This window comes from Streptopelia decaocto (genome assembly GCF_964273445.1).
Source record: "Streptopelia decaocto genome assembly, chromosome: 12".
Taxonomy (NCBI): Eukaryota; Metazoa; Chordata; class Aves; order Columbiformes; family Columbidae; genus Streptopelia; species Streptopelia decaocto.
Genome location: NC_138667.1, coordinates 3,830,211 through 3,854,006, shown reverse-complemented (window position 1 = coordinate 3,854,006; position 23,796 = coordinate 3,830,211). Strand labels below are relative to the sequence as shown.

Genomic DNA, 23,796 nt, shown 5'->3' with positions numbered 1-23,796 from the left:
AGAGAGGGCTGGAAAGGAGGGAATGTCTAAGCAGGAATGTTGACTCTTGTTTTTCTACTTACTTTTCCCTGACCTGGAATCACAACTATAGTTTTTTTTTTCCATCTGGAGTTTTATTGCAGCTGCAGACGGACACAGCCTGCTGCAGAGACCTGTGCTTTGGGACAGCTACAGCAGGTTGCGAAGCTGTGCCGTGCTAACACACAGGCTGGTGGAAGCATCAAGTCTTCATTTATGTGACCGGTGTTCCGTCTGCTGCTCTTTCTCCAGGGGTCCATACCTGCTTTGTGTGCAAGAGCTGCGGGGAAGATGTCAAACGGTGCTTGCTGCCCCTCTGTGGGAAGTATTACCACGAAGCGTGCATACAAAAGTATCCACCCACAGTCATGCAGAACAAGGGCTTCCGATGCTCCCTACACATCTGCATGACTTGTCATGCTGCTAACCCAGCAAACATCTCTGCATCTAAAGGTACCAAAATCTTCTAGAGGGGTCTAGGGGATGCAGTTAGAAGCCTTTTCTTTGTTCCACGTCCACTGTGCAGTTACCTGGTCCACTAGTTCCTCATGTTGATGTTCTGTCCTTGCCACAGCGCTCGCTGTAGCGTTTGCGGAGGAACAGCCTCTCTCAGGAGTGCAAGGGGGTGTCTGTGCGCTGCTCATCAGCACTCCTGATGGTCAGACACAGCAGCTCAAATGTTCTCGTCTGCCCAGACACTCGGATGCCTGCACGTCCAGCGGTGCCACATGCCTCTCTGGGTTTTTTAATAAGTCTGGAGCTATATGGACACTCATGTTTTTCTTATGTACTTTTTCTCACCCTGCCAGCGCTGCAGACAGTGCCTGCGTAGCAGCATTGGCTACCAAGGCAACGGCACAGAGAGCAGCATAGTAAAAACTGTGATATTGGTCTAATTGTCCTGTTTTTATAATGCAAACTCTTGACTTGTCATAGTGACACCCTTGGGTTGAGCCTCTCAGGGAAACATTGTTTGAGCTGTTGTCGGCAATACCTTGACCTTTATCTCACATGATTAAACTTCAAACTTCTATGTGACTGCCCTGTACATTTGCTTCTAAAGATGCCTTTCTTTAAATTCTCAGTATCTTAGGATGAGTGGCAATAAGACCAGCTCTATTTTTATCCTCACGGTCTGTGTTAAAGTTGTCTTTTTTTCCCCACACATCAGTATTTGGTGTGGAAGATAACATTGAGACCCACAGCCCACAGCTGACCACTTCCCCACCGAACGTTTGCGTTGTGTTCCTCTGGCTGCTGGTTCTCAGTGGTCAAATTTACCACTTCCCTCCCACCTCTTCTCCCTGTTCATAGTCTCCTGTGAGGAACTGAAAACAGGCTTGAGAAACCTTGGGTAAATTAGGCCTGTAGGCAATTCAGAATTCTCCCTTCTGGAATTTCAGGTTAAAAATCTGATAAAGTGGAGAGGCAAGTGCTGATGTTTTCAGAAGCTGCACGGATTGGTTTCATTGTGCACAGCTAAGCACTTGGAACACCCCCTATGTAATTACTGTCTGAGTTGATTACTAATTATTTGTGTATGATAGGAAGCAGTCCCGGGCTGTGAACTCTTGAACTGTTTCTGCATAGCATGCAGGGTGTTTTTCACCTCTAAATAATGCAATTGTGTATATGTTATATACAAATATGTATTTTTAAAATATATAATATTAAAATATGTATAATTTGGTAGGAATCTAGTGAGTTTGTCATGGATGGTCTGTTTCCCTTTCTGAAGATCACCTGTAGTTGCTTGTTTTGAGCTTAGGTTTCAGTAGAGACTTGTGTTGGGAGGAAAGAAAATCTCAGCCTCCTTTAGAGGTTCACTGTGTTCCCAACGTGTTCTGGTGCCAGGTCGCTTGATGCGCTGTGTGCGATGTCCGGTTGCATACCACTCCAACGACTTCTGCCTCGCCGCCGGCTCCGTGGTCCTCGCCTCCAACAGCATCATCTGCCCCAACCACTTCACTGCACGGAGGGGCTGCCGCAACCACGAGCACGTCAATGTCAGCTGGTGCTTTGTCTGCTCAGAAGGTGAGACGAGCTGTTCTGGGTCCCCTGTCACCAAGTGATGCGCTGACGAGAAGTCACTAGAGCAGGCAGAAGCTTTGCTAGTCCAGAGTGCGCTAGTGAGAACTAAAACAAGTTGCCTTCCCGTGCAGCCCGTTGAAGTCCAGCTTCAGGCTTGGACTTCTGGATCCTTAGAAGGGTTCTTCTTGCAGCGTGAATAGGGCACAACTTTTGAAAAGGATTTGCACAAGAGCATCATGCCCTATTCTCTGCTGTATCTGTCTGGGAATGTGGAGTTCAGGACTCGTGCGCAGTGACTCTGATAATTCCTCCTCCTTTTCTTTGCAGGGGGCAGCCTTTTATGCTGCGAGTCGTGCCCGGCTGCATTTCACCGTGAGTGTCTAAACATTGAGATGCCAGAGGGAAGCTGGTATTGTAATGATTGCAAGGCAGGCAAAAAACCACACTACAAAGAAGTAGTCTGGGTGAAAGTTGGGCGCTACAGGTAGGTGAAGGTAGAACAGACTTGTCCCCATCCCTTCTTCATGCAGTGCTCATGGTGACTGAGGTGAGAAGCTGCTCCTCTCTGCAGGGTACAGTGCAGCAGTCTCTGGCTTTTTTGCATGCATTTAGCGGCTGGTAAAGTGCGTGTTTCCATCTCCAGTAGCCTCTTGTCTCCCCGCCAGCCTTGCTGGTAGCCCTCACGCACTTTTTCCCCGTGTCTCCACACAGTAGCGTGCTTCTGAGGTGGTTGGCAGTGAGGAAGCCAGAGGTTTCATCTGCCTTTCCCTGTGTTGCAGGTGGTGGCCAGCTGAGATTTGCCATCCTAGGACAATTCCTGTCAACATCCAGAAAATGAAACATGACATCGGCGAGTTCCCCGTGCTGTTCTTTGGCTCCAAGGATTACCTGTGGACACATCAGGCCCGTGTGTTCCCTTACATGGAAGGTGATGTCAGCAGCAAAGACAAGATGGGGAAGGGCGTGGATGGCATATACAAGAAAGGTAACTTGTCTTCGTCCAGGGAGGTACATGTTCTTTTTCTGTTCATTCCCGTGTGGTGAAGTAGCGTTCTTGTAACAGGAAAATGTCACCTTAGAGCTAAAGTCCAATTAAATTTGTAGAATATGCTGCTACTTATCTATCATCCAGCACACTCAGAGTATTTGTTGGTCTGACTCCCAGAGAGGGAGAAGGGTGTGCAGATCTTGAATGCTTCTCCAACTCTGACATAGCCACTCTAAATCTGAGTGAGCTGCTGCTTTGTTGGCGTCTGTATATAAAAATGCACTTGAGAGTTGTGAGTGCAGCTGCCTGACACCTCTGCCCAAAAGCAGGCAAAGCCAGCTTACAGTTTGGATGCTTCCTCCCCCATGGGCAGATCCCTCCTGCCCTACTGCATTGGCCTTTTGTTCACGCTCCTCTGGTGAACCTCGGTCTCTGAAGGACGCGGCCGGGGGAGCTTTGTGGGTTGAACTGTCATCACTGGGTGGACACTGGCAGCCCAGCTCCATGTGGCCAGAGGGAGTTCCTCCTAACACAACCTATTATCTCATTTAGCTCTTCAGGAAGCTGCAGTAAGATTTGAAGAGTTGAAGGCACAGAAAGAACTGAGACAGCTTCAGGAAGACAAAAAGAATGACAAGAAACCTCCTCCCTACAAACACATCAAGGTGAGGGCAGGTGGCGGGGGGACAGGTGTGGAAGTCTTGAGCTGTCGGTGCGGGTGATTTGCGGGCTTCAGGGTGGAATGGCCAAAGCTTATGTCCACCCATCCTGGCCTTCTAAGGAGATCAGCACATTGGGGTCCGTCCCAAGGAGCACCACAAAATACACTTGGGATCCTTCATCACATCGGGGTTGTGGCTCACCCAGGCATGGCCCTGCTTTGGAGCTGGTTTTGTACTGGCAGTGCCTGGGAGAGCTGGGCACCCTGGTTGCTTGGAGCGGCAGTGCAAGAGCCAGCAAAGGCACTTCTGTCTGTCTGGTGGCAGAACAACCTAATCCTGTGAGTCTTGTCACTCCAAACAAGGTGATGAGCTCAGAGACTGAGTAAGAGCTGGGAAGCAGCAGAGAACACGAGTGAGAAGGAAGTTCGGAGGTGAGAGGCAGGACTGTAAGAGGGAGCCTGTGTTGAAGAGATTACTCAGGGTTTTCTGCAGGGTTTGCCTTTAAGCAGTGGAGGAGGATCAGGACTAGGCCAGCCTTGGGCAGGCTGCCAGCGCCGAAACTTTGCTCTGTGGTGGGACTGGATACATTGTGTGGGGCTGGAATAGTTTTGCTAAATGATCCCCTCCTTTCGTGTTCTGGGAGAGGAAAGGGAGACAATGATGTTGCTCACCCAGGCAAAGAACAGCAAGGAGCTTTTCTTCGGTGTCTGTCTCCAAAGTCCTGACTCTCTGTTAGCCGCATTCCAGCGTTGGCTGCCATAACCAAAACCAAAGAACCCTGCTTGTGCCACAGACACTCTAGTTGCATCTCCACCTGGTGCTGCACTCTGCTTCCTTCCAGAGCAATTTTTAGAGAGCTCCTTGGCCTGACTCTGAGCTCCTCTTTGGGCCTTCCAACCCCAGCCTTGTCTGGTTTTTCTTTCATTTACAGTTGGGTAGAGAGCAAACCGCTTGTGGCCTGGTGTGTAGGCATGCTCTCTCTACTCTGTCACAGGCAGGCCAGCCTGGTTCTCACAGGGACAGCCAAGAGCACAAACAGCTGGAAGGTAACAGAATCAAAACTCAGGGCTGTAAGGAAAAGCTTATAACTGTGTACCTCTTGAAACTGTGTGCCCAGAAGTAAATACGTGCCTGTCCTTGTGTCCTTCTGCCCCTCGCTGTAACCAGCTGGCACTGCAGCCTGTCAGACTGTAGGCAGGGTCTGAGCATAGCGGTGACTGTCAGGATAACTTGTTGTCTTTCTTGTGCATTCAAGGTGAACCGGCCGGTGGGTAAGGTGCAGATCTTCACTGCAGACCTGTCCGAGATACCGCGTTGCAACTGCAAACCAACAGATGAAAACCCGTGCGGCCTGGACTCGGAATGCATCAATCGCATGTTGCTCTATGAATGCCACCCCATGGTCTGCCCTGCTGGGGAGCGCTGCCAGAACCAGTGCTTCTCCAAACGCCAGTATCCCGAGGTACAGATTTTCCGCACGCTGGCACGAGGCTGGGGCTTGCAAGCCAAAACAGACATCAGAAAGGTACATACTCTTGTTTCTGCATGTGATTTTCTGTTGCCGCTTCTCTCTTGCTCAGTGTTGGTTTCAATAGATCAGAAAAACTGCTGTCTTCCATAATTTGAAGATGACTTCTTGCCATAGAATGCCATTTAGGAAAGAAGTGTATGAATTTGACTTTCCAATCCTGACAGGAATGTTTTGGCTCAGCTAACCAAGAAAATGGTTTGCATGTTGGTGTCCCACAGGGTAAGGAAGATCATTGCTCCATCTGTCTGCTCATATGGACAATAGGCTTTATGAGTACACCACAACACTGGCCCAAAAACAGTGCTCAGGATTTCCAGACAGGGAGCAGTGATTATACCTCTCCCCCATTCTTGAATAGCCAGACTTTTCCAGCATGAGAATCTTCATCCAAAACTGAAAACATGGGTTGGCTCTTCTAAAAGGGTAACGTCTTGGAAATGGCTACTATTGCTGCCGAAACTGGTATCTCCAGCTAGAACACTTGTATATATCTTTTTACATCTAGAGAACAGTAGTTCTGTGGACACACGTGTGTGCTGAATAAAGAACGGTAAAGCAAAGAGAACCCCAAAGCTAAGAAAGGGTGAAGTGGAAGAGGACAGTTAGCATAGAAGGAGAAGAATGTTTGAAAAAGGAGTGGGGACAATGCAGGAGGGCTTATCTTTCTGCTGTCCTCTCGATAGCAGGATGAAAAAGTGTGAGTCTGTCCTGTTGAGGCTTTACTTTGTGCTGTGATGTAGGTTAAAGGATCTCTCTTGCCATTCCACACGCCTGTGGTGTTTCACTTTCAGCAGGCAGTCTGGAAACAGCAAAACCCAGTTATTTATGGAGGCAGCTGGCAGCCCCAGAGGAGCAGAGCTGGGGATCCCTTTGCTGGGTGCAGCGCAGTCTCTGCTGCACTTTGCTGCAGGGAACTCGGTGGGTTTGCTGCAGGAGCAGGTGCTGTAGGTGCATCAGCTGCTCCGTGGGGTCGGTCCCCAAAGGGTATTGTTTCCAGCTGGAGCACTGTTATGCTGTGCTTTGAGCTTCTTGTGGTTTACTTTTATGCTGTCCAGGAATGTTAGTTCTTTCCATAGCACAAAGAACAATCTGATAGCTGTTGTTGCTTTATTTAATTGATTTCAAGTTATTCGTTGAGTGCGTGAAACGGAGGAATGATTCAGGGCTCTTGGATTATAGGTCAGGCTTGTTGCAATAGCAGAAGGGAAGATGTTTATGAAGAGATTTCCACAAAGGAAACGGGAACTAAGTTTTAGCACAAAGGTGGATGTCCCTCAGTCCTGGAGGGAGCTTCTCTTACTAGTTTGTTGTTTTCTCTCTGACAGGGTGAATTCGTTAATGAGTATGTTGGGGAGCTAATTGATGAAGAGGAGTGCAGAGCCCGAATCCGCTATGCTCAGGAGCATGACATCACCAATTTCTACATGTTGACACTGGATAAGGTATGTGGAAGGAATTTCTCTTGCCAGGTTCCTAGGCAGAATTAAAATGATTGCAAAGAAGGCACGATAGGGGGTTTTCTCCAGCAAGTAAAGAGGTGATGAGAATTGCTCATGAGCTGGTCTGCATTTCCACTACAGAAAAGACTAAAAGAATCAACATGCAGTAGAGAAATTTGTTTGATATCAGGATTAGGAGGAAACTCTGAACTGACCACTGGAGATTGTTCAGAAGAGGTGAGGCAGTTGTCGGAGCGCAGTAGTACTGCACTCCATCGTAGATGCTGTTTCAGCATAACGAGGTGAATTTGTAACCTCAGAACCCTTCCCAGAGCTGAACTGTGGAGTGTCCAGAGGAGGCACCAGTCCTCAGGTGTACAAGTTTTGGGCACAGTGAGACCCTCCTAAATTCAGATCCCAGGTCTTGCTGATCTAAGTAAAACGTTGGAGTTTGTTACCCGACAGACTCCTCAGTGATCCTGGAGGCCGGGTTGTTGGTGTGAGCTCCCGACTTTCAGAGGTGAGTAGTTTTGTCAGCAGCTTTCCACACTCTGTCACTCAACCTTGGAAAGATTAGAAGGAAACCATGAAAACGGGTATGGGAAGAAGCTGTTGAGTGTTGGACAGGATAACAATGGGACTGTGTTCTGGGTCTCCCCTCTTCTTGCTGGAAATTCAATGAGCGTATCTTGTTCTCCTTGTCTGGCTGATGAGTGGGAGCTGGGATAAAACTGAGTGTTAATATCTCCCGCGGTATTACAAACCCAGATCTCAGCTGCAGCCGCCCTCTTCTCTCTGACTCAGTCTAACAAATGGTAGCGTGCTGCACAGGAGTGTACCTCACACGTGACATGCTGTTCCTGTTTTCCTTCTATACATTGACGTACAAGAAGTAGGAACTGGTATTTTGCTTTTAAGCAGAAGTCAGGGTCTGGAGCCTCAAGTGATGCCTTGGAAGCGTGCTGGTGTGGTGGCTGTCCAGCACTGCCACCGCAGGGAGGACTTCACGGAAAGCAGCGGTAGCGCTTTCCTGGCTGTTCAGGACCCTGTGGGTCTTTGTAGAGGAAGATGATGGTGCACAGGAGACTATTGCTGTGTGACTTGCCAGTGCTGACCAGAGACATCAGCCTGTGGAACCTGGTAGGGTGTGGGTTGATTGTCCAGGCGACCCCGCAACACCTGCCACTTGTATTTGGTTAAAACATGTGTACGTACTCAGGTGTGTTGCAGACATAATCAGATGCCTTGCTTGTGCTTTTCCCTCCTGATTAATGCTTTCCTGGCACACTGGTACCTGGGCTGCAACAGCTTGAGCACGAAATGACAGTTGATTAAATGTGTTTTTCTGTTTTGTTGTTGTTGTTGTTTTGCAATTCCAGGATCGAATCATTGATGCTGGACCAAAGGGCAATTACGCTCGATTCATGAACCATTGCTGCCAGCCAAACTGCGAGACTCAGAAGTGGTGTGTGAATGGCGATACTCGGGTTGGGCTCTTCGCACTTGTGAATATCAAGGCTGGTAAGGAGCCCCGCTCTGTCGGTGCCGCAGGTACAAGTGTGGGAGTGTTTCTGTAAGGAAAGAGGAGAGCTTTGTAGCTCCATGGGAAGATATTTTATTTTTGTTTTCTTATAGGCAGACTTGACACCAGTACTGACACAATGAAACACATATGTCCATGGTATAAATGGAGGTTCATAGTTCTAATTTACACGGTCAAAAAGTGGAACTAAGCCCGCTACAGCTTGGGGGCGAATGCTCCTTTTGGCTGTAGGATGTGGTAGGAGTGTGGGGTTGTGCTGAATTTCCAATCCACACAGGAGATGAATAGTTGGAATCCTTGTGCAGCCAGTCATTCATGTCAGTATCTTTCACAAGTGCTTTTACTCAACACTAAGACATTCTGCCCCATCGGTCATTACAATTTACTTGGTTTTGTTCTGCTTCTGTGCCAGGGACTGAGCTGACTTTCAACTACAATCTGGAGTGTTTGGGAAACGGAAAGACCGTTTGTAAATGCGGTGCCCCAAATTGCAGCGGCTTCCTAGGAGTACGGCCAAAGGTATGATGCTTTCTTTAAGCTTTTGTTCTTCCAAATGGCCTCTTTGCATAGATGTGTATCATTTGATGTGGAGATCTTAGGAAGACTAATCCCATCTGGTTTCAGTGTGACCATGAGAACACTGCTTGAAATGAGTTGAATATGCAAGTTTTCATTCTGAGGGAGCAGATCTTTGACCTCAATTATTAGAGTTTGTATAAACAACGACAGGATTTTACACCAAAAGTGTAAATAATTTTTTTTTCAGAATTTTCCGCTTATTATCACAGCAATTTCTGCTGCACTAGAGCAGCAAAGGGCAGGCATGGGCAAGACTTCCATCGGATAACCAAGAAACCACAGCTCAACTCATTTCCCAAAGTAAAGGCCGTAGTAAATTGTGAGCATGCAAACTCACATTCCTTCAGCCTGGAGTTATTTCAGAGCCACAAGGCCTCTGCATCACCGTCTTTGCTGCAATAAGAAAGTTCCTGTTTTTCCTTCTTTTAGTTAAGCGACTGAAGTTTACACGTCAGACAGGAATAATAAATTGGCCATATCTCTAGTAGAAAAATCACTAGCTTTTTGAACTCACTGACTTCTGAAAGCTTTGTTTTGTAACTGGAATTGTTGCAGCAAAAGGAATTTATTTCAATTACCTCCTTGTGTGAGCTGGTTCTCATTGGGAAAAGGAGAATAACAGGAGCTGTTGGCCAAGTTCCCAGCTGTCACCAGCTAAATCTGTGTCTCAGCTGTTGGGTTTTGTTTCAAGAGCTTCACCAAATCAGTCTAATCCCTTTGCTCTGGCATGTGGGAACTGGTGGCTGACTCACCCACGGTTAAGGGTTAAAAGCTCCAGCACCACAGTTGTTAAGCCCTGTCAATATATAATATAGGGAAGGTTTTTTGAATCCTCCAGAGAGCTTAGTTCAGCAGAAAGAATTAACTTACGATAGGAAAACAAATGTCTTCAGAAGTTGACAGATGAGGTGAATTACACATCTGGTGCATTTAGTTCGTTTTTGGGTTGAGATGTAGAGTTCAATTGATTTTGTGCTGCTCCTGTGTTATACATGGCTTGAGTGTCGTTTTTTGGCCAGAAATTGCAGGTTGCATGATGGAAATCAGCGAAAGGTGCCCTTTAGTTGGCATTGATGTTCTGTTGAGATGCCTGAGGCGACTCATTCCATCTTGATGAGGTGGGATAAGAAACAATACCCAAGGAAACAGTACCTTGGTTTTTTTTGGTTGTGTTTGTTCATGTTGGTTGGTTTTTTTATTATTATTATTTTTTAACTTTTTTTTTTTTTCTAAATTAGTCACATAGTAGACACATTTTTAAGCTTCCTGAAGATACAACAAGACAAAACTTGGCTGATTATACTCAAGTTCACTCTTAAAAGTGACCTTTCTGACTGGGAATCACTTAGTCCAGCTGTTAGACCTGGCTTAGACATTCAAATTAGCTGTGAAAGGTTTTTCTTACTCTCTTTGTAATTAGATTGCCAAGGTACTAGACACTGAGAATAGGTGGAATAGCTTAGATGGAGTGATTTCCCTGCCTGCATTCTCAGTGATAAGAGAGGCCAGACTGGTCCCCATTGTCAAGGGGAATGATGGCATGAAAACAAATACCCACATGTGAAGGGGAAGGAAACAATCAAGAAATGAAACTCCCTGGAGGCAGGACAGCTGGATAACCATGGCTACATGATGGTAGGTCTGGAGGCAGAGGTTTTAAATGTTTTAAATGTGGTTTTGTTTTTAATCTTGATAGGAGAGGAGCGGTCTGAGGACCTGGCTGGGGAGGGGGGAGGCAGCGTTGGAGGAAACCTTGGGCCAGAGAGAACACTTAAACCATTTAGATGCGGATCTTGGGACCAGTTGTGGTTATGTCCTTACTGCTTGTGACACAGCTGTTGGGAGCACAGTGATTGAACTGTACTGGTGACACAGATCTCTGGTGTCACCGGTGCTGGAGAAGGAGAGGTGGGAGCAATCGCAAAGGAATAACTGGTTATAACTGGGGAGCGGCTGGAGATCAGTCATGGGGTACATCAGAGTGTACACCTGGAGGGTAACAGCAGAAACAAATCCGCAGGGAGAAGGTCATCGGTGGTCTCTCGTGGTGGAGAAGGAGCTTTTGTGCAGGACTGAGCTGCTGTGGTGACGTGGCTGTGAGAAAAGGCAAATGCGGGCAGCGCTTTGGGAGGGATTTCCCGTTTTTTGGAGAAGTGTTGATGCCACTGTACACGGCTTGTGAGGCATCGTATGAAGTAAAGTGTATGATTTCTGTAACTTGTGTTTTGGAGAAATAAACTCAGTAGAGGCAGAGAAAAGCCATTGGGAAGCGTGGAGGTGCAGACCGTGAAAGCGTTTGGTTTGTGAAAAGGAGAATGTGTCCTGGTGGTAACTTCAGGGAGAGAAAAACCTGCAGAACAAGATCAATGTTGACACAAACTCAAATAGCTCTGAAAACCAATCACAAATAAATTCAGACTGAATATACAGAGGGGGTGAGGAACATCAAAAAGTGCAGGAAGGCCTGGGGGAGCCCATTTGTGAGAGTCACACATGCGAGGAGACCCAGCTGCTGTGACTGGGGACCTGGAGAGTCAGCGAGAGGTGGCACAGGCTCAGCGACAGCAGACAGCCCCGGCTCCTCCTTCTGCTCTTGCTAATTGTATAGATCACATTTCTAACCAGGCTTTGGTACAGAGTTCCCAGGCTCTTTCAAAAAAAAATTGATACGAAGAAATAAACTTAACAGAGTCAATTATGCTGTTAAGCAGCATTCTTTATTTTATCAGTGCTGGGGAACAGTGGGGATCATCCTCCATAAGTGCTCCAAAGACTGGATGATCTTGCGTTACTTATATTCACATAATTATTACATATGCATTACAGTTTGTGAAAATTTGATGTACAATACATCTATAATTGATGATGTTAGTTGTAATTGTTTAGTTTCTTGCTTACAATACATAATTATTAGTTAAATATAAACTAAGCACTCTGCTTCTAAACAATGTATCCCTTAATCTTCTGTCTCTCTTGTCCTGCAGAAGGATCTGAAACTTTTAAAATATCCCTTCATTTTGCAGGTAGTCAGAAAGCATTTATCCCATGTCAATTAGTTAATGATGGGTATGTCTTCTGTAACTTAATCACAGTAGACATGAATTTGGCAACTTCTCTTTGAAATGAGAACTGTGTGCTGCAGTAAATTGTTTGGGAAATACTCAGAAGTTACATACGTTTCAGGTGTGGCTGGCAGTGGGATTTTTATTTGCAGGTTTGCAGTTACCTCCAGCGTAGCAGAAGCGAACAGACAGAAGGGGCAGAGACCTGCGTTAACTGGTGTTATTTCACCCGCAGAGCCAGCCCAGCCTCACCGAGGAGAAGTCCAAGAAGCTCAAGAGACGGCCACAGATGAAGCGCAGGTCGCAGGCGGAGGTGATGAAGGAACGAGAGGACGAGTGTTTCAGCTGCGGGGATGGAGGGCAGCTGGTTTCTTGCAAGAGGCCGGGCTGCCCCAAGGTTTACCACGCCGACTGCCTCAACCTGACCAAGAGACCTGCAGGTCAGTGCCCTACGCGGCCGCGCTCAGCTCTGGGCACGGCGCTGGCTCGAGGTGTCCCGGGCGCTGCTCACCACATCGCACTCGCTTCATAGCGTCTTAAAATGCAGAAGAATCTCTCTCGCTTGAACAGACTTTGTGGCACAACCCTGGTTTGCACCCCACTGTGACTGCGAAAAGATTGTTTGCTGAAGGGGGAGCTGGTCCTTGCCTGAGCAGCGGAGCTTGGGATCTGACCCGGTCTGTGGAGCATCCCAGCGATAGCTGAGGTGTTGGTTCCTCAGCCTGGCCGCTTCCCCAAAGTTAAACACAATTGAGTGAATTGATAGGAGTTGACAAAAACGTGTTAGATGTGTGAATAGAATTCATAGTTAAGGAAAAGAATGATTCCAAAGCGTATTCTGGTTTGTCTTGAAATGAGGACAGAGGTTGACATAAAAAATATTCAAAAAGTATTTCTTATTGAGTGCAAAGAAAGAAATGGGCTCCCTGTACAAGTGATGAACCAGTTTCTAGTTCATTAGTAGCTCAGTGAGTGTAAAGTTATATCCATTAGAGGAAAATATTGAAGTTGCATTTAAAACTCTTTAAGGAGCTGGTTGAGGGGAGTGTTTCCTCTGTTGTTTCAAGTTGCTTTGGTTACTAAAGGAGTTCCTGGGACCTTTAATGATTGTTCAGGTTTAACCAGTGCTCAGAAAGGCACGAAGTCTGACCTGGGTCTTGGTAGGCCAGTTATCCCCACATCTGCCAGGCCGGGAGGGTGGAAAAGCTGATGCTGGCATCAAGTGCCTAAAGAATTAAATGGCAAGAATATAAACCGTAATAGATGGCAAGTTTTTAGTTAGAATAACTCTTCAAACCTAATTAAGGGTTTTTTGCCATGATGATAAATTTGGTTAATGAAAGCAACTGCATTGAAGTAATTTGTTTAGGGGGCTGTAAATATTTTGATTTAATGCTCTAAGTGTTGTCAAAATGAGGAATTCTCTACGCAGCTCTGGGCAGTGTTCTCTGAACACATGGGGCAGGCTCAGAAGCGTGAAAGCAGCCTGCGGAACCAGCGGCTGCCGGAGCCACCGCGACGGAGCGTCTGTCAGCGCCCCCGGCTGCATCGCCACCGAAGGCGTAGAAAGACCAGTAGCTTGTTTTATAGATGGGAGAAATTATGAGCGTGTGTGTGTGTGTGTGTGTTAAGTTTTGGGGAGAATTGTGTTTATGCAGAAGAGCTTGGATTGCTTATTGCACAAGCGCTGTAACAGAACAATGTGAAAGCTGAGGGGGACATGGTTCGTTTGTACAGAAACATCCTGGGTCAGGGTGAGGGAGTCCCGGATATCATCTTTCTGTTCATTTTTATGTGTTTAGGCAGGGAGCTGTAACATCCCAGCAGCTTTTCCTGTGCTTTGAAATCTCCAATAAAGGAGAATCCAGCATTTAGCCAGTTCCCCTGCTTCCCATTTGAAAAGTTTTGTCTTGAACAAACAGAGACTTGCCCTCTCTCTGATACCATTTTTTATACACTGGGAGACTGTTACCTCCTTAGTCCTTTTCCTGCTTAAACACAAGCTCTCCTTGCAGCTCTTATTTTCTAATATTATTATTCTTGGTCTGCTCTGGACCGTGTCCCACCTGCCTATGCATTTTTTTAAACTGTGGTAACAAGAGGATTTTAAACAGCATTGCAGCCGAGGCCTTGCCAACGCTGGCGGAACAGAATAATTACGTTTCGTGTTTTACATAAAATATCTCAGGAAATGAGAATCACTTATATTTATGTGATGTTTGTGATTTGCCCTGTCATCCTTGAGTCCTCTTGTCGTGATCCTGTTCACGTATTTAGTTTATTTCTTCCTCCTACCATCATGCTTTGCTCTGATATTTATTTCATTGCACCTTGTTGGTGAAAGAGCATCTGTCCAGTTTAAATCGTGAGCCTGTCTAACCAGATTTCTGCAGTTCCTTACAGCCTCACTATTATCTACCCATTTTTGTAAGGGTATTTGCTGTTCTGCTTCTAGAAACTGGAACTAAAGTACGCACTAAAATAGACTCCTGAAGGACATCATCGGAAGTGCCCCCTCAGTTTGCCATTAATAGCAGTTTTCTAAGAATTTTCAGCCAGTTGTAGCCATTTTACCATTTTTGCGCGTAGGTGGTTGTTTTCCTTGCCCGCTCTTTACAGTTATCATACAGGACGTGAAAGGTTCAGCACTTTTTACTTCAGATGTTTCTTCTGCCATGGGCATCGCTCGAGTAATTGGAATTTCCTGCTTGTTTGCATGTCACTAATTGTGTGATTACTTCCGAGAGCTCCAATGCTCGGGGCTGTCTCTGGAGAGGCTGCTTATTCATTAGGTCTTTTATCCTGTCAAAGACCATTAGAGTGGTTTGATAGGATTTATCCTTCCTGCAACTCTACTGGCAGGTTTTGACTTACTTTATTTTTCCATACTTATAAATGACCTCTTACAATAATTGTCCCAGAGTCTTCACAGTGGCCGAAGTGAGTGTTGGCGGTTGCAGCTTTGGCTGGGGGAGCCTGGGGCCGAACCACTGAGATCATCTACAAGTGAAAATTTAAAAAAGGGGTCTCTGAACTGTAATGGTTTTATTTTGTTGTGTTTCTTCATGATGATGTTGATGCTGGTGGTGAATAGATGGGACGTGGATGCAGAGCTCCTCAAGGAGCAGCCTGCCTTTGTGATAAGCAGTATTTTTTTATCATGGCCATATACAGAGCTTAAAGAAGATGCCTTTAGTACAAAGACAACAGAAACTTGTTCCCTTGTGATCACTGCCCTCTCACTTCTTCTTTCTGATAAACAGGAAGGGAGGTTGTTGGCCCAGAGTTAACAAAGACTTAGATGAACCTGACGCATCTACTTTAAAAGACCATTTGGTGTGCTATACACAGATATTGCTACTGTCTTCTGTGGGAATCGGAGCCGCGGGGGCGTGCAAGCTGGGGGTCTCTGCACCTCTCTGGGTGCCCTGTCAGTGTTGTGGTGGAGCCAGATGGGCGTTTGGCCTGACCTGCCCTGCCGTGGCTTGTGTTTGTCATGATTATCATTGCTCTTATTGCTTCCAGGGATGCAAGTACCTGGGAGCTGTGGCAGAAACTGAGGATGACATGTAGAGTTGTATGGGAGTATTACAGGGGTGTTCCCCTTGTCTCTTCCCTGTGTACCCCTCCTAAGGCCTGTCTTTTCTCCTGTGTCTGTGCTGCAGGAAAATGGGAGTGCCCGTGGCATCAGTGTGATGTGTGTGGTAAGGAAGCAGCTTCCTTCTGCGAGATGTGCCCCAGGTCCTTCTGCAAGCAGCACCGGGAAGGCATGCTCTTCATCTCCAAGCTGGATGGACGTTTAAGCTGCACAGAGCATGATCCCTGCGGGCCTAACCCTCTGGAGCCAGGAGAAATCCGTGAGTATGTGCCTCCCATAGAAGCCCTGGCTAATGGCGAGGACACGCAGCCGCCGGAGCAGCTCCCTGCAGACACAGACCTGAGCGTTCAGCCTCTGGACAGCCCACCTCAGTCTGTGGCCCTCAGAGTGCAATCTCCAGAAAAGCCCCCCGCCACCCTAGCACTGAGGCTGCCGCCGTCAGACAAGCCCACCACCACCCTGGCCCTGCGGCTGCAGCCCTCAAACAAGCCCCCCACCACCCTGGCCCTCAAGCTGCCTCCACCAGATAAACCACCTGCCACCCTGGCACTGAGACTGCCACCGTCAAATAAACCCCCCACTACCTTGTCACTGAGGCTGAAGCCATCCAACAAACCCCCCACCACCCTCTCGCTCCGGCTGCAGCCTTCGGACAAACCTCCCACCACCCTGTCGCTCCGCCTGCAGCCGTCGGACAAGCCCCAGGCTGCCCTGTCCCTGAGGCTGCAGCCAGAGAAGCAGCAACCCATCATTGTAGCGCTGAGGCCTCAGCAGCCCGACAAACCTCCCACCAACGCGGTGCTGTGGCCGCTGGACGAGTCCTCCGGTGACGCCTCGCAGTCTGACCTGCCGAGCAAATCTCCTCCGGGAACTCCACAGTCATCGGATGAGTCGCTTGTCACCGCTGCTGCCCTGCAGCTCCAGCTGTCGGACGAGCCTCCTGCTGCCGCCGAGGTTTTGGAGTTATCGGACGAGTCTCTCCTTGACACCGGGAGCCAGCACCCTGAGCTGCTGGAGGAGTTCCCAGAGAAATGCCTGCATCCTCAGCTGTCGGACAGACTTCTCAGCGTGGCAGGGACCCTGCAGTCCCAGCTGGTGGATGAGCCTCCTGCGACCGATCAGCCTGAGCCTCTGGACAAAGCTCCTGCCCGGAGTCCGCAGCCTCAGTCTGTTGAAAAGGCTCCCGGCTTCATGGTGCCGCAGGTCCCAGCATCAGAGGTGGCTCCCGGTGCTGGGGTCCTGTGGCCTCTGCCCATTGGAAAAGTCCCCAGCTCCCCGGTTTCACGGATTCTGCCTATGGAGAAGGCTCCTGGATCGGCTGTGCCCTGGCCCCCACCTCCAGAGAAGGCTTCCTTCTCCGGGGCAGTGCGGGTCCCCGCTGTGGAGAAGGCTCCCAGCGCCGGGCCGCCCCGTCCCCTGCCTCTGGAGAAGGCTCCTGGCTCCCGGTCACCACACATCCTGCCCATGGAGAAGCCTCTTGGCTCGGGGGCCCTCCGGATCCCACTCACACAGAAAGCGCTGGCCCCTGGGGTGCTGCGACCGCTGCCTCCGGAGAAGGCTGCCGACTCTGCGGCCCTGCGGGTCCTGCCTTCGGAGAAGGCTCTTGGCTCCGGGGTGGCCCGGCCTCAGCTCTTGGAGAGGCCACTCACTCTTACAGCTCCGTGGCCTCAGGCGTCGGACAAGCTGGCAGCTGCCGTGGCTCCTCGGCCTCAAGCCTTGGACAAACCTCCGTCTGCGTCGGCACTGAGGCTGTTGCTGTCGGAGAAGGCGCTGCGGCCTGTCGACCAGAACGCTCAGCCGAAGGAAAGAGGAGCCCCAGGTGTGGAGCTGAGTCCCCAGCAGAAAGAGAGGACCATGTTAGCTGGGGAGCAAATCTCTTGGTCTGCTGGGAAGGCGGTGATGCATGTTGGACCTTGGCCTACAGAGAAACTACAGACGCATGAGCAAACCCACTGGCCCACCGCAAAAGCGCTGACCCCTGCAGAGCAGTCTCCCCGGATAGCAGAGAAACTACCAGAGCCGACCCTTCAGCCTGGCTGGGAAGTGGCCTCAGCCCCCACAGAGCAAACCCCTTGGACATCAGAGCGATTGCGTACGTTTGAGCAGACCCCTCGGCCAGCGAGGGAAGCGCCGGTGCCCCCGGAGCAGATGCAGTGGCTTGTCACAAACCTTCAGACAATTGACCAGATTTCTTGGCTGAGTGGAAAAGCAAAGACTCCTCGGGGCCAGGACCCTTTGCCTGAACAAAACACAGCGCTGGCCTGTAACCAGGATTCTGTCTGTCATGAGTTGGCCGACTCAGAGCCAAAGTGAGGTTGGTGAATATGGGAGACAGGTTTCAGTCTTTTAATGTTTAGGGAGGGGGTCTTTTTTTTGTTTCTTTTTTATTCACTCCCCTGAGCCCAGCCCCTGACCCGTGCACATCCCATCCGTATTCTCTCATGACGTGAGCAAGGACATTCACAGTCTGAGTGTGGCCCAGCCGAAGGGAGAGAGCATCTGTGACCTTTTCCTCTTCCTTTTACAAATGGTAAAGCTGAAATAAAGAGTCCACTCTGGGTAAAAAAAAATCTCCAATTCCATTGGAATAGTCACATTACTGATTCAGCATGTTCGAGCTTCAGGTCTGTAGGCGGGTTCCCCGGTACAGCCAGGGGCCTCGCTCTCGTTACCGTGTTTAGAGGGAGCAGATCTGTCAGGCTGCCCAGGACCAGAGGTGTTCCAGGGATCAGGCGCTGAGCAGTCAGTGTGTGCCCTTGCTGGACTCTGTGGAAGAGGGAAGGGGTTTATCTGTCGTCTGCCCTGGCCTCTGTCCCTGTAGGGTGTTGCTTTTCGAGGTTGGTCCATACGTTCGCTGGGACATGCGGCGTGCGTGGGTCACCGAAGGACAGGTATTGTCTCTAGCGGAGCTGGGAGAGGAGCTCAGTGCAGTTTTCTCCAGCAACAGGCAATATCCATTCAGGCTCCTTTGTACAAAACTGCAGGTGGCCAGGCCTGAGAAACAGGGAATCTGGAGGAGGTCAGGGAAAGGAGGTCTTGGAAGAAGCCATCTGGCTGTTTTGTCATCCTTGTGTCTTAGTCCTTTAGCACAGTACATGCAGTGTCTCCTGCATTTGAAAACGTTGTGACCTGTAAAGCAGCAATAGCAGAGCAGGGCAGAGTGGCGTTTCCTCGAGGTGCTGAGCACCGTCCCAGCAGGGTGCGGGTGCTCCCTTTCAAATTTCCATCCAGTCTCTTCTTGACTTGTGTCGTCACCAGGAGCCAGCAGACTGAGCGGTCCTTTCTCCCCTCAGACGTGTTCAGGACGTGTTCACGCTGCACCTGGTCTTCCTGGCAGCGGGTGCACCGCTGAGCTGCAAACGGAGCCCGTCCCGGTCACCGCGCAGCGCAGAGGCGAGGGTGCCGTGGCTGAATCGGGACCCATCTCGACGCCTTCCCCTTGGGTAGCTTCTGGCTTAACTCTTCTACAACCAAAGGAGACTTGAATTAACTGGACTGTATTGGTGTGCATGTGTGTGCGCGCGTGTGTCCTTCCAACTGAATAGTAGTTCTCACACTGGAACACGATGGGCTCCAGCACCTGGCTGGCTTTCTTGTTTCCTCTTCTCCTTTTTCCAGTTGAGGAGATGCTGAGTACCTGGTGGGTGTCAGGCTGGCGTCCAGACTAGACCTGCTGAGAGCGTTGAGGCAGAAGTTCACTTGGCTGCGGTATTTGCAGGGCAAACAGTAGAGTCCCAGGGACCTGCGGAGTGTCTGGCAGCCACCGGCACCCTCGCAGTGGGGAGGAGGACGGGCATCCCGTGATGGGGACCGTGTCCTGCCGAGGACACGCTGCTGACCAGCGCCGTCCCGCTCTCACAGCGCGTTACCTCTGCGGCTCCTGAGCTCTGCCAGTCCGGGTGCTGCAGCCTCGGGTCTTTGTTCATGTCACCAGAGCCTTGTGCAGCCCCGTGTGTCCTTCTCCTTCTGTACAGGTCCCTGCAGGAATGGGAGCACGTGGCTCCAGGCCGACCCTCTCCTGCGATTCGGGAGCACGTCCTTGTTCCCGCCTGGCTTGCAAATGCCGCTGCTCCCAGAGCAGGCGGTCGGGAGCTTTGTGGTGTTCTATGGAGGGAGGCAGACGCTTGTACTGACACAAATCCCCATCCGTTCTCCTTTCCTGACAACGTCCTGCTGTACAGGCTGGGTGTGCTGGGCATGAGGGGACGTCACCAGTGCTATGGTGCATCTCTTCTTTAGTCCGAATCATTTCAGATCCTCTGTAGAATAGCTAGCGACGTCAAAAAGCTTTATGGCTTATGGAAACTTACTGTGTGATGTTTTTTTCCGGGAAGACTGGCAGGTTGGTTCCTGCTTGCTGCTGAAACTGGGAAAATGCAAGCAGCTTGTGTTTCTGCGTGACTCCTGCACAAAGGGAATCAGGACAACTCCTCAGAGCCATTGAGAGAGAAGATAATCTAAGGGCATTCATTAACTTTTTTAAACAAAATTTTAAAATGGTCATGAGGTTCAGTATATTAAGTATTTATCATGTGTGAGAAGGAAAATAAATCTTGAATTTACATTTATAGGCCTTCCCATGAGCTGGACTTAGTCATGTAGATTGTGTAAGTAGGGTTGCCTCGGTGCCAGCCGCCCAGCCAGCTGCAGCTGTAACCAGAGTACCCGCGCCGCTCTGTCCACCTCCGCTTCGCGTTGTCACGTGTTCACTTAGCTACTTGTTTCATGAAAAATAAACTGTGAATATTTTTGGTGCAGGCTTTTTTAAATCTGTAAAATGGAGAAGTTCTCAATGGATTCTCGTAAGTGCAGGTTTGAAAAATCATTTCTATAAATCATGTGCTCATGTAACAGGGTGTGAGGTTCACAGCAGCACCTTCCACGCAGCAGGCTCTTACCCTAAAGCTTCTTTTGAACAGTGAACGTGGATTTTAACTGTTGCATGGCGTTGCAAACCCACAGCCTTATTCCTTGCGTCTGACCGTACCCCACCTCTCTTCTTGTCTCCTTTCACGCCTTTTCCACAAGGATCCAGGTTTCTGGCTCGCGACCTCCCAGCTGGAAAGTTGACTTCAGTGTAGCTGGGAGGCTGCTCGGTGAAGTTGGTGTTTGGAAATGCAACTGAAGGTAGAAGCCAGCGAGCTGCTCATCCCTCCTCATGCTCATTGGGCCCCTGGGCAATGCTCTGTGAGGTCAGGATGGCATTTCAGGCATTGGTGGGGCTTGCAGGGGTGCTGGTGGGAGTGGCTGTGCTGGGTCACCTCAGTGGGGCCTGGCCAGGTGTGGAGATGGGGCCTGGCAGCCCTGTCCTGCCCACCCCACCATTGTCAGCAGTGGGAGTAAGCAAACAATATTATTATCACATGCCTGCCTTCATCAGCAGGGAGAAATGGGAAGCAGCTCCAGGCAACACAGCCCCTTAGAAAGGAAATATGGGCTTTCCAGCACTTGAGGAGATCGTGGCTGTTGGTGGCAGCTGCTGGTGGTGCCTTGGAGGAGAAGAGGGAGATGTCTGTACGGACCGAGTCGGGTTCTTCTTCTGCGGTTCATTGCTGTCTTTGGAGTTCTGCCAGTTTGAATCACTGGGGTGTTTTTAACGTAGAGGAAAGCAGCAGGTAACAAACCCCTGGCGGATGGTTCCTGCGGGAGAGACGCTGTGCAGCTCTGCTCCCTGCGCCGGGCTGGGGCTGGCGAGGGGCGCGGGGGCTTCGCTGTGCTGGAGGGATCTGATCCCTTGGCCGCCAGCAGTCTCGGGTCAGGTGTAATTGCACACAAGGTGGGAAGGAGGTGACTCTTGTGTTGATTCGCTGTTGTGAGAGTTGTAGAAGCAGCATCAAGGGTGTGATGATTTGTGCTCAGAGCCGTGTCCCTTTCCCTGCTGTCCTTGGGAGGCTCACGGGAACTTCCCAGGGTCACGAGCCCACTCCCACTTGTAGGAATGGATCCCCCTTCCCAGTTCCGAAAGGGATGAAGGATTTGCTCCCATACAAACGCTTCACGGGGCCGGAGGGGAGCGGGCACTGTCCTGCGTGGCTCGTCCCATCAGCACCGCTCGCTGGGCTGGTGCCCACTGGCAAATCCAGCCAAAAAGCAACCGCTTTAAGGGATAATCCCATACTGCGCATCTTCAGATACTTAACTAGCTGATAGTAGCTTGCTTTATTGCTCTTCTTGAGTTAAAACTTTTCCTATTTAACAAAAAAAACCCCACAAGAACCAGATTCACTTCAATGCACAAAGTGTCCGGGTGGTACTGTGGGAGTATGTGTTATAATTCAGGGTTAAACCCCCCCAGCCACAGGCTTCGCTTTGAAGGTGTGACTTATTGAAATTCAGGAGATGAGAGAGATGTTTGAAGGACAGTAACATACCAAGGTGAGATAATATGGATTTAGGGTGCTAGAAGAGCTTCAGCTCCACAGAAAAAGGAAGAAAAAAACAAATCAACCGTAACCCTGATGCACGTCGGCAGCGGTTTGAGCTGAGTGTGCTGCGCCGATCCTGCCCGGGGACTGAGAAACCTCAGACCTTCAACACCTTCTGTTTATATTTTAATTTCAGCCTTAACTTTGGATTTTGCTTGATGTTTGGAATAACTGTAATTGTAACCTGCTTGTAATGTGCTTTGCCCTAAAATTAACTGATGAGGCTTTCAGCCTTTGCCAGCCAGTGAGTGTTAATGCAAAGTGGCAAACCGTGCAGCTACTCCGAGAGTACAGAGGGGGCCGGCGAGGGCTCACGCCGTGTTTGATCCCCCGGGCTTTGTCTGTGCTAATGAATCCCCTGTGACAGTGGTGATGCTGGTGGCAGGGCCGGGCTCCCGGGGCTGGGAGGTGGGATGCTGGAGCGTGGGGACAGCTCTGCCGCTTGCCTGGCTTCATCAGTCCCGCCGGCGCGGTGGCAGCGCCCTCGCTTAGCAGGAGGTGGGGAAAGGACAATATTTCTGCTGCGGATCCTCCAAAAGCGACCTAAGCCAAGTCCGGTGCAGGGGGACAGCGTGTGTGAGCTTGGGCTGGAGAAGTGGCGGTGATGGACAGTCCCTACAGCACTGAATCTACCTCCTAGGGAAATCTGAGAAATGGGTGTTGCTATGTCCTATTTCAAGGTAAAGTTTTAACCAGTTTGCCCTTGGCGAAGCACTTGGGCTATTGTGGTGCTATTGTAACCGTTGGCAGCTTAGCACAGTAGGGCTGGACTCGCGGCCCTCGGCCCGCGGGATGGTTTCCCGTCCCTGGTCGCCGGGGCTGGGCTTCGGCGTGCGGGCAGGAACGGGACGAGGCGTGACTCGGTTCCTTCGGTTTATGATGGTTTTGAGACCCAAACCAGCGTGCCAGTGGGCCCCGGGAGCGAGTGGAGCCACGTGAAGCAAGGCAGGCGTCCGCTACTGCATGTTCTTTGTGTCCGTTTGGTACTGAGCTGGTTTCAGTTTTTGGTTTTGTTTTGTTGGGTTTTTTTGTGTTTTGTTTTGCTTTTTTTTTTTTTTTTCCCCTGATGTTTCCAAGTTGTTGACTTCAAGGAACTGGGTTTTGTGAATTTTTTTAGACACTGGGAACTTGTGAAAAGGAAAAGCAGCAGCACCGGGAGGCTCAAGGTGGCTGGAGCTGGGGGTGGCCCCGGCCGTGCGGGGGGGAGGATGGCAGGTGTGTGTGCTGGCGCGGGCAGGCAGGAGCGGCTCCTTCAGGCAGTGGCGTTCCTGGCCCTGCTCAGCTCTGGTACCACCTCCAGCGCCTCGCGACACACCCGATGTCACATACCGCGCCTGGCTTCGACTGTCCCCTGCCGCCCTCCGGTGCCACATGCTCTCAGCTGCAATCCTGCTGCCAGCTGGGCTGGGGGCCCCGGCGGGGGGGTGCAGGAGGTGTCACTGCACTCAAGCAGCGGCACAAGCTGTGCTGAGGCCACGAGCAGGTTTGCTTGGAGCGGGGAAGCCTCGGTGCGAGCAGCCCCACGCTGGGGGAGCCCCCGTGGGGTCCCATCCCACGGGCTCAGCCAGAGGGCAGGAGTTGGGGTGCTGGGGCCATCCCGAGCAAACGCTGCGTGGGGGACGCGTGGGCGCTTGGCCCTGGCCAGGACTCCTCTGTCGGTTCTAAGCGGGGATGCCAGAGCAGGTGGGAGAAACCTACATAGTTCCAGCATGTATATTATTTTTAGAAGAGGGAGAGGGGAGAGTCTTGGACCATTGATTACTTTCATTTTGCTCCCCTTAGACTGTTGGCTGTGTATGTGAAACTTATAATGAAAAGAGGGTTGCCCTGCCCAGGTGCTCCCAGAACATGTACTGTAATTCTTTGTATATAGATGAAAAATTACTGTAAAGTAAAGTTTAACTTTACTCTTGATGTCCT

General features: G+C 49.9%; 1 protein-coding gene across 6 annotated transcripts in view; it reads left to right on the top strand.

Moving 5' to 3' along the window:
* The window catches only part of NSD1 (nuclear receptor binding SET domain protein 1), a 60,955-nt gene extending 37,165 nt beyond the window's left edge, over positions 1-23,790 (top strand). For 4 of the 6 annotated variants that reach the window (XM_082063696.1, XM_082063695.1, XM_082063700.1 and 1 more), the window contains exons 13-23: positions 271-471; positions 1,873-2,052; positions 2,377-2,533; positions 2,829-3,034; positions 3,590-3,702; positions 4,955-5,224; positions 6,556-6,672; positions 8,049-8,190; positions 8,625-8,731; positions 12,089-12,293; positions 15,519-23,790. In XM_082063696.1, coding sequence (XP_081919822.1) covers positions 271-471; positions 1,873-2,052; positions 2,377-2,533; positions 2,829-3,034; positions 3,590-3,702; positions 4,955-5,224; positions 6,556-6,672; positions 8,049-8,190; positions 8,625-8,731; positions 12,089-12,293; positions 15,519-17,764 — 3,944 coding nt within the window. In that variant the 3' untranslated portion in view covers positions 17,765-23,790. The remainder of the gene's footprint in view (positions 1-270; positions 472-1,872; positions 2,053-2,376; positions 2,534-2,828; positions 3,035-3,589; positions 3,703-4,954; positions 5,225-6,555; positions 6,673-8,048; positions 8,191-8,624; positions 8,732-12,088; positions 12,294-15,518) is intronic. The other 2 variants (XM_082063697.1, XM_082063698.1) reach the window with 2 other exon arrangements.
* Positions 23,791-23,796: the final 6 nt, after the last annotated feature.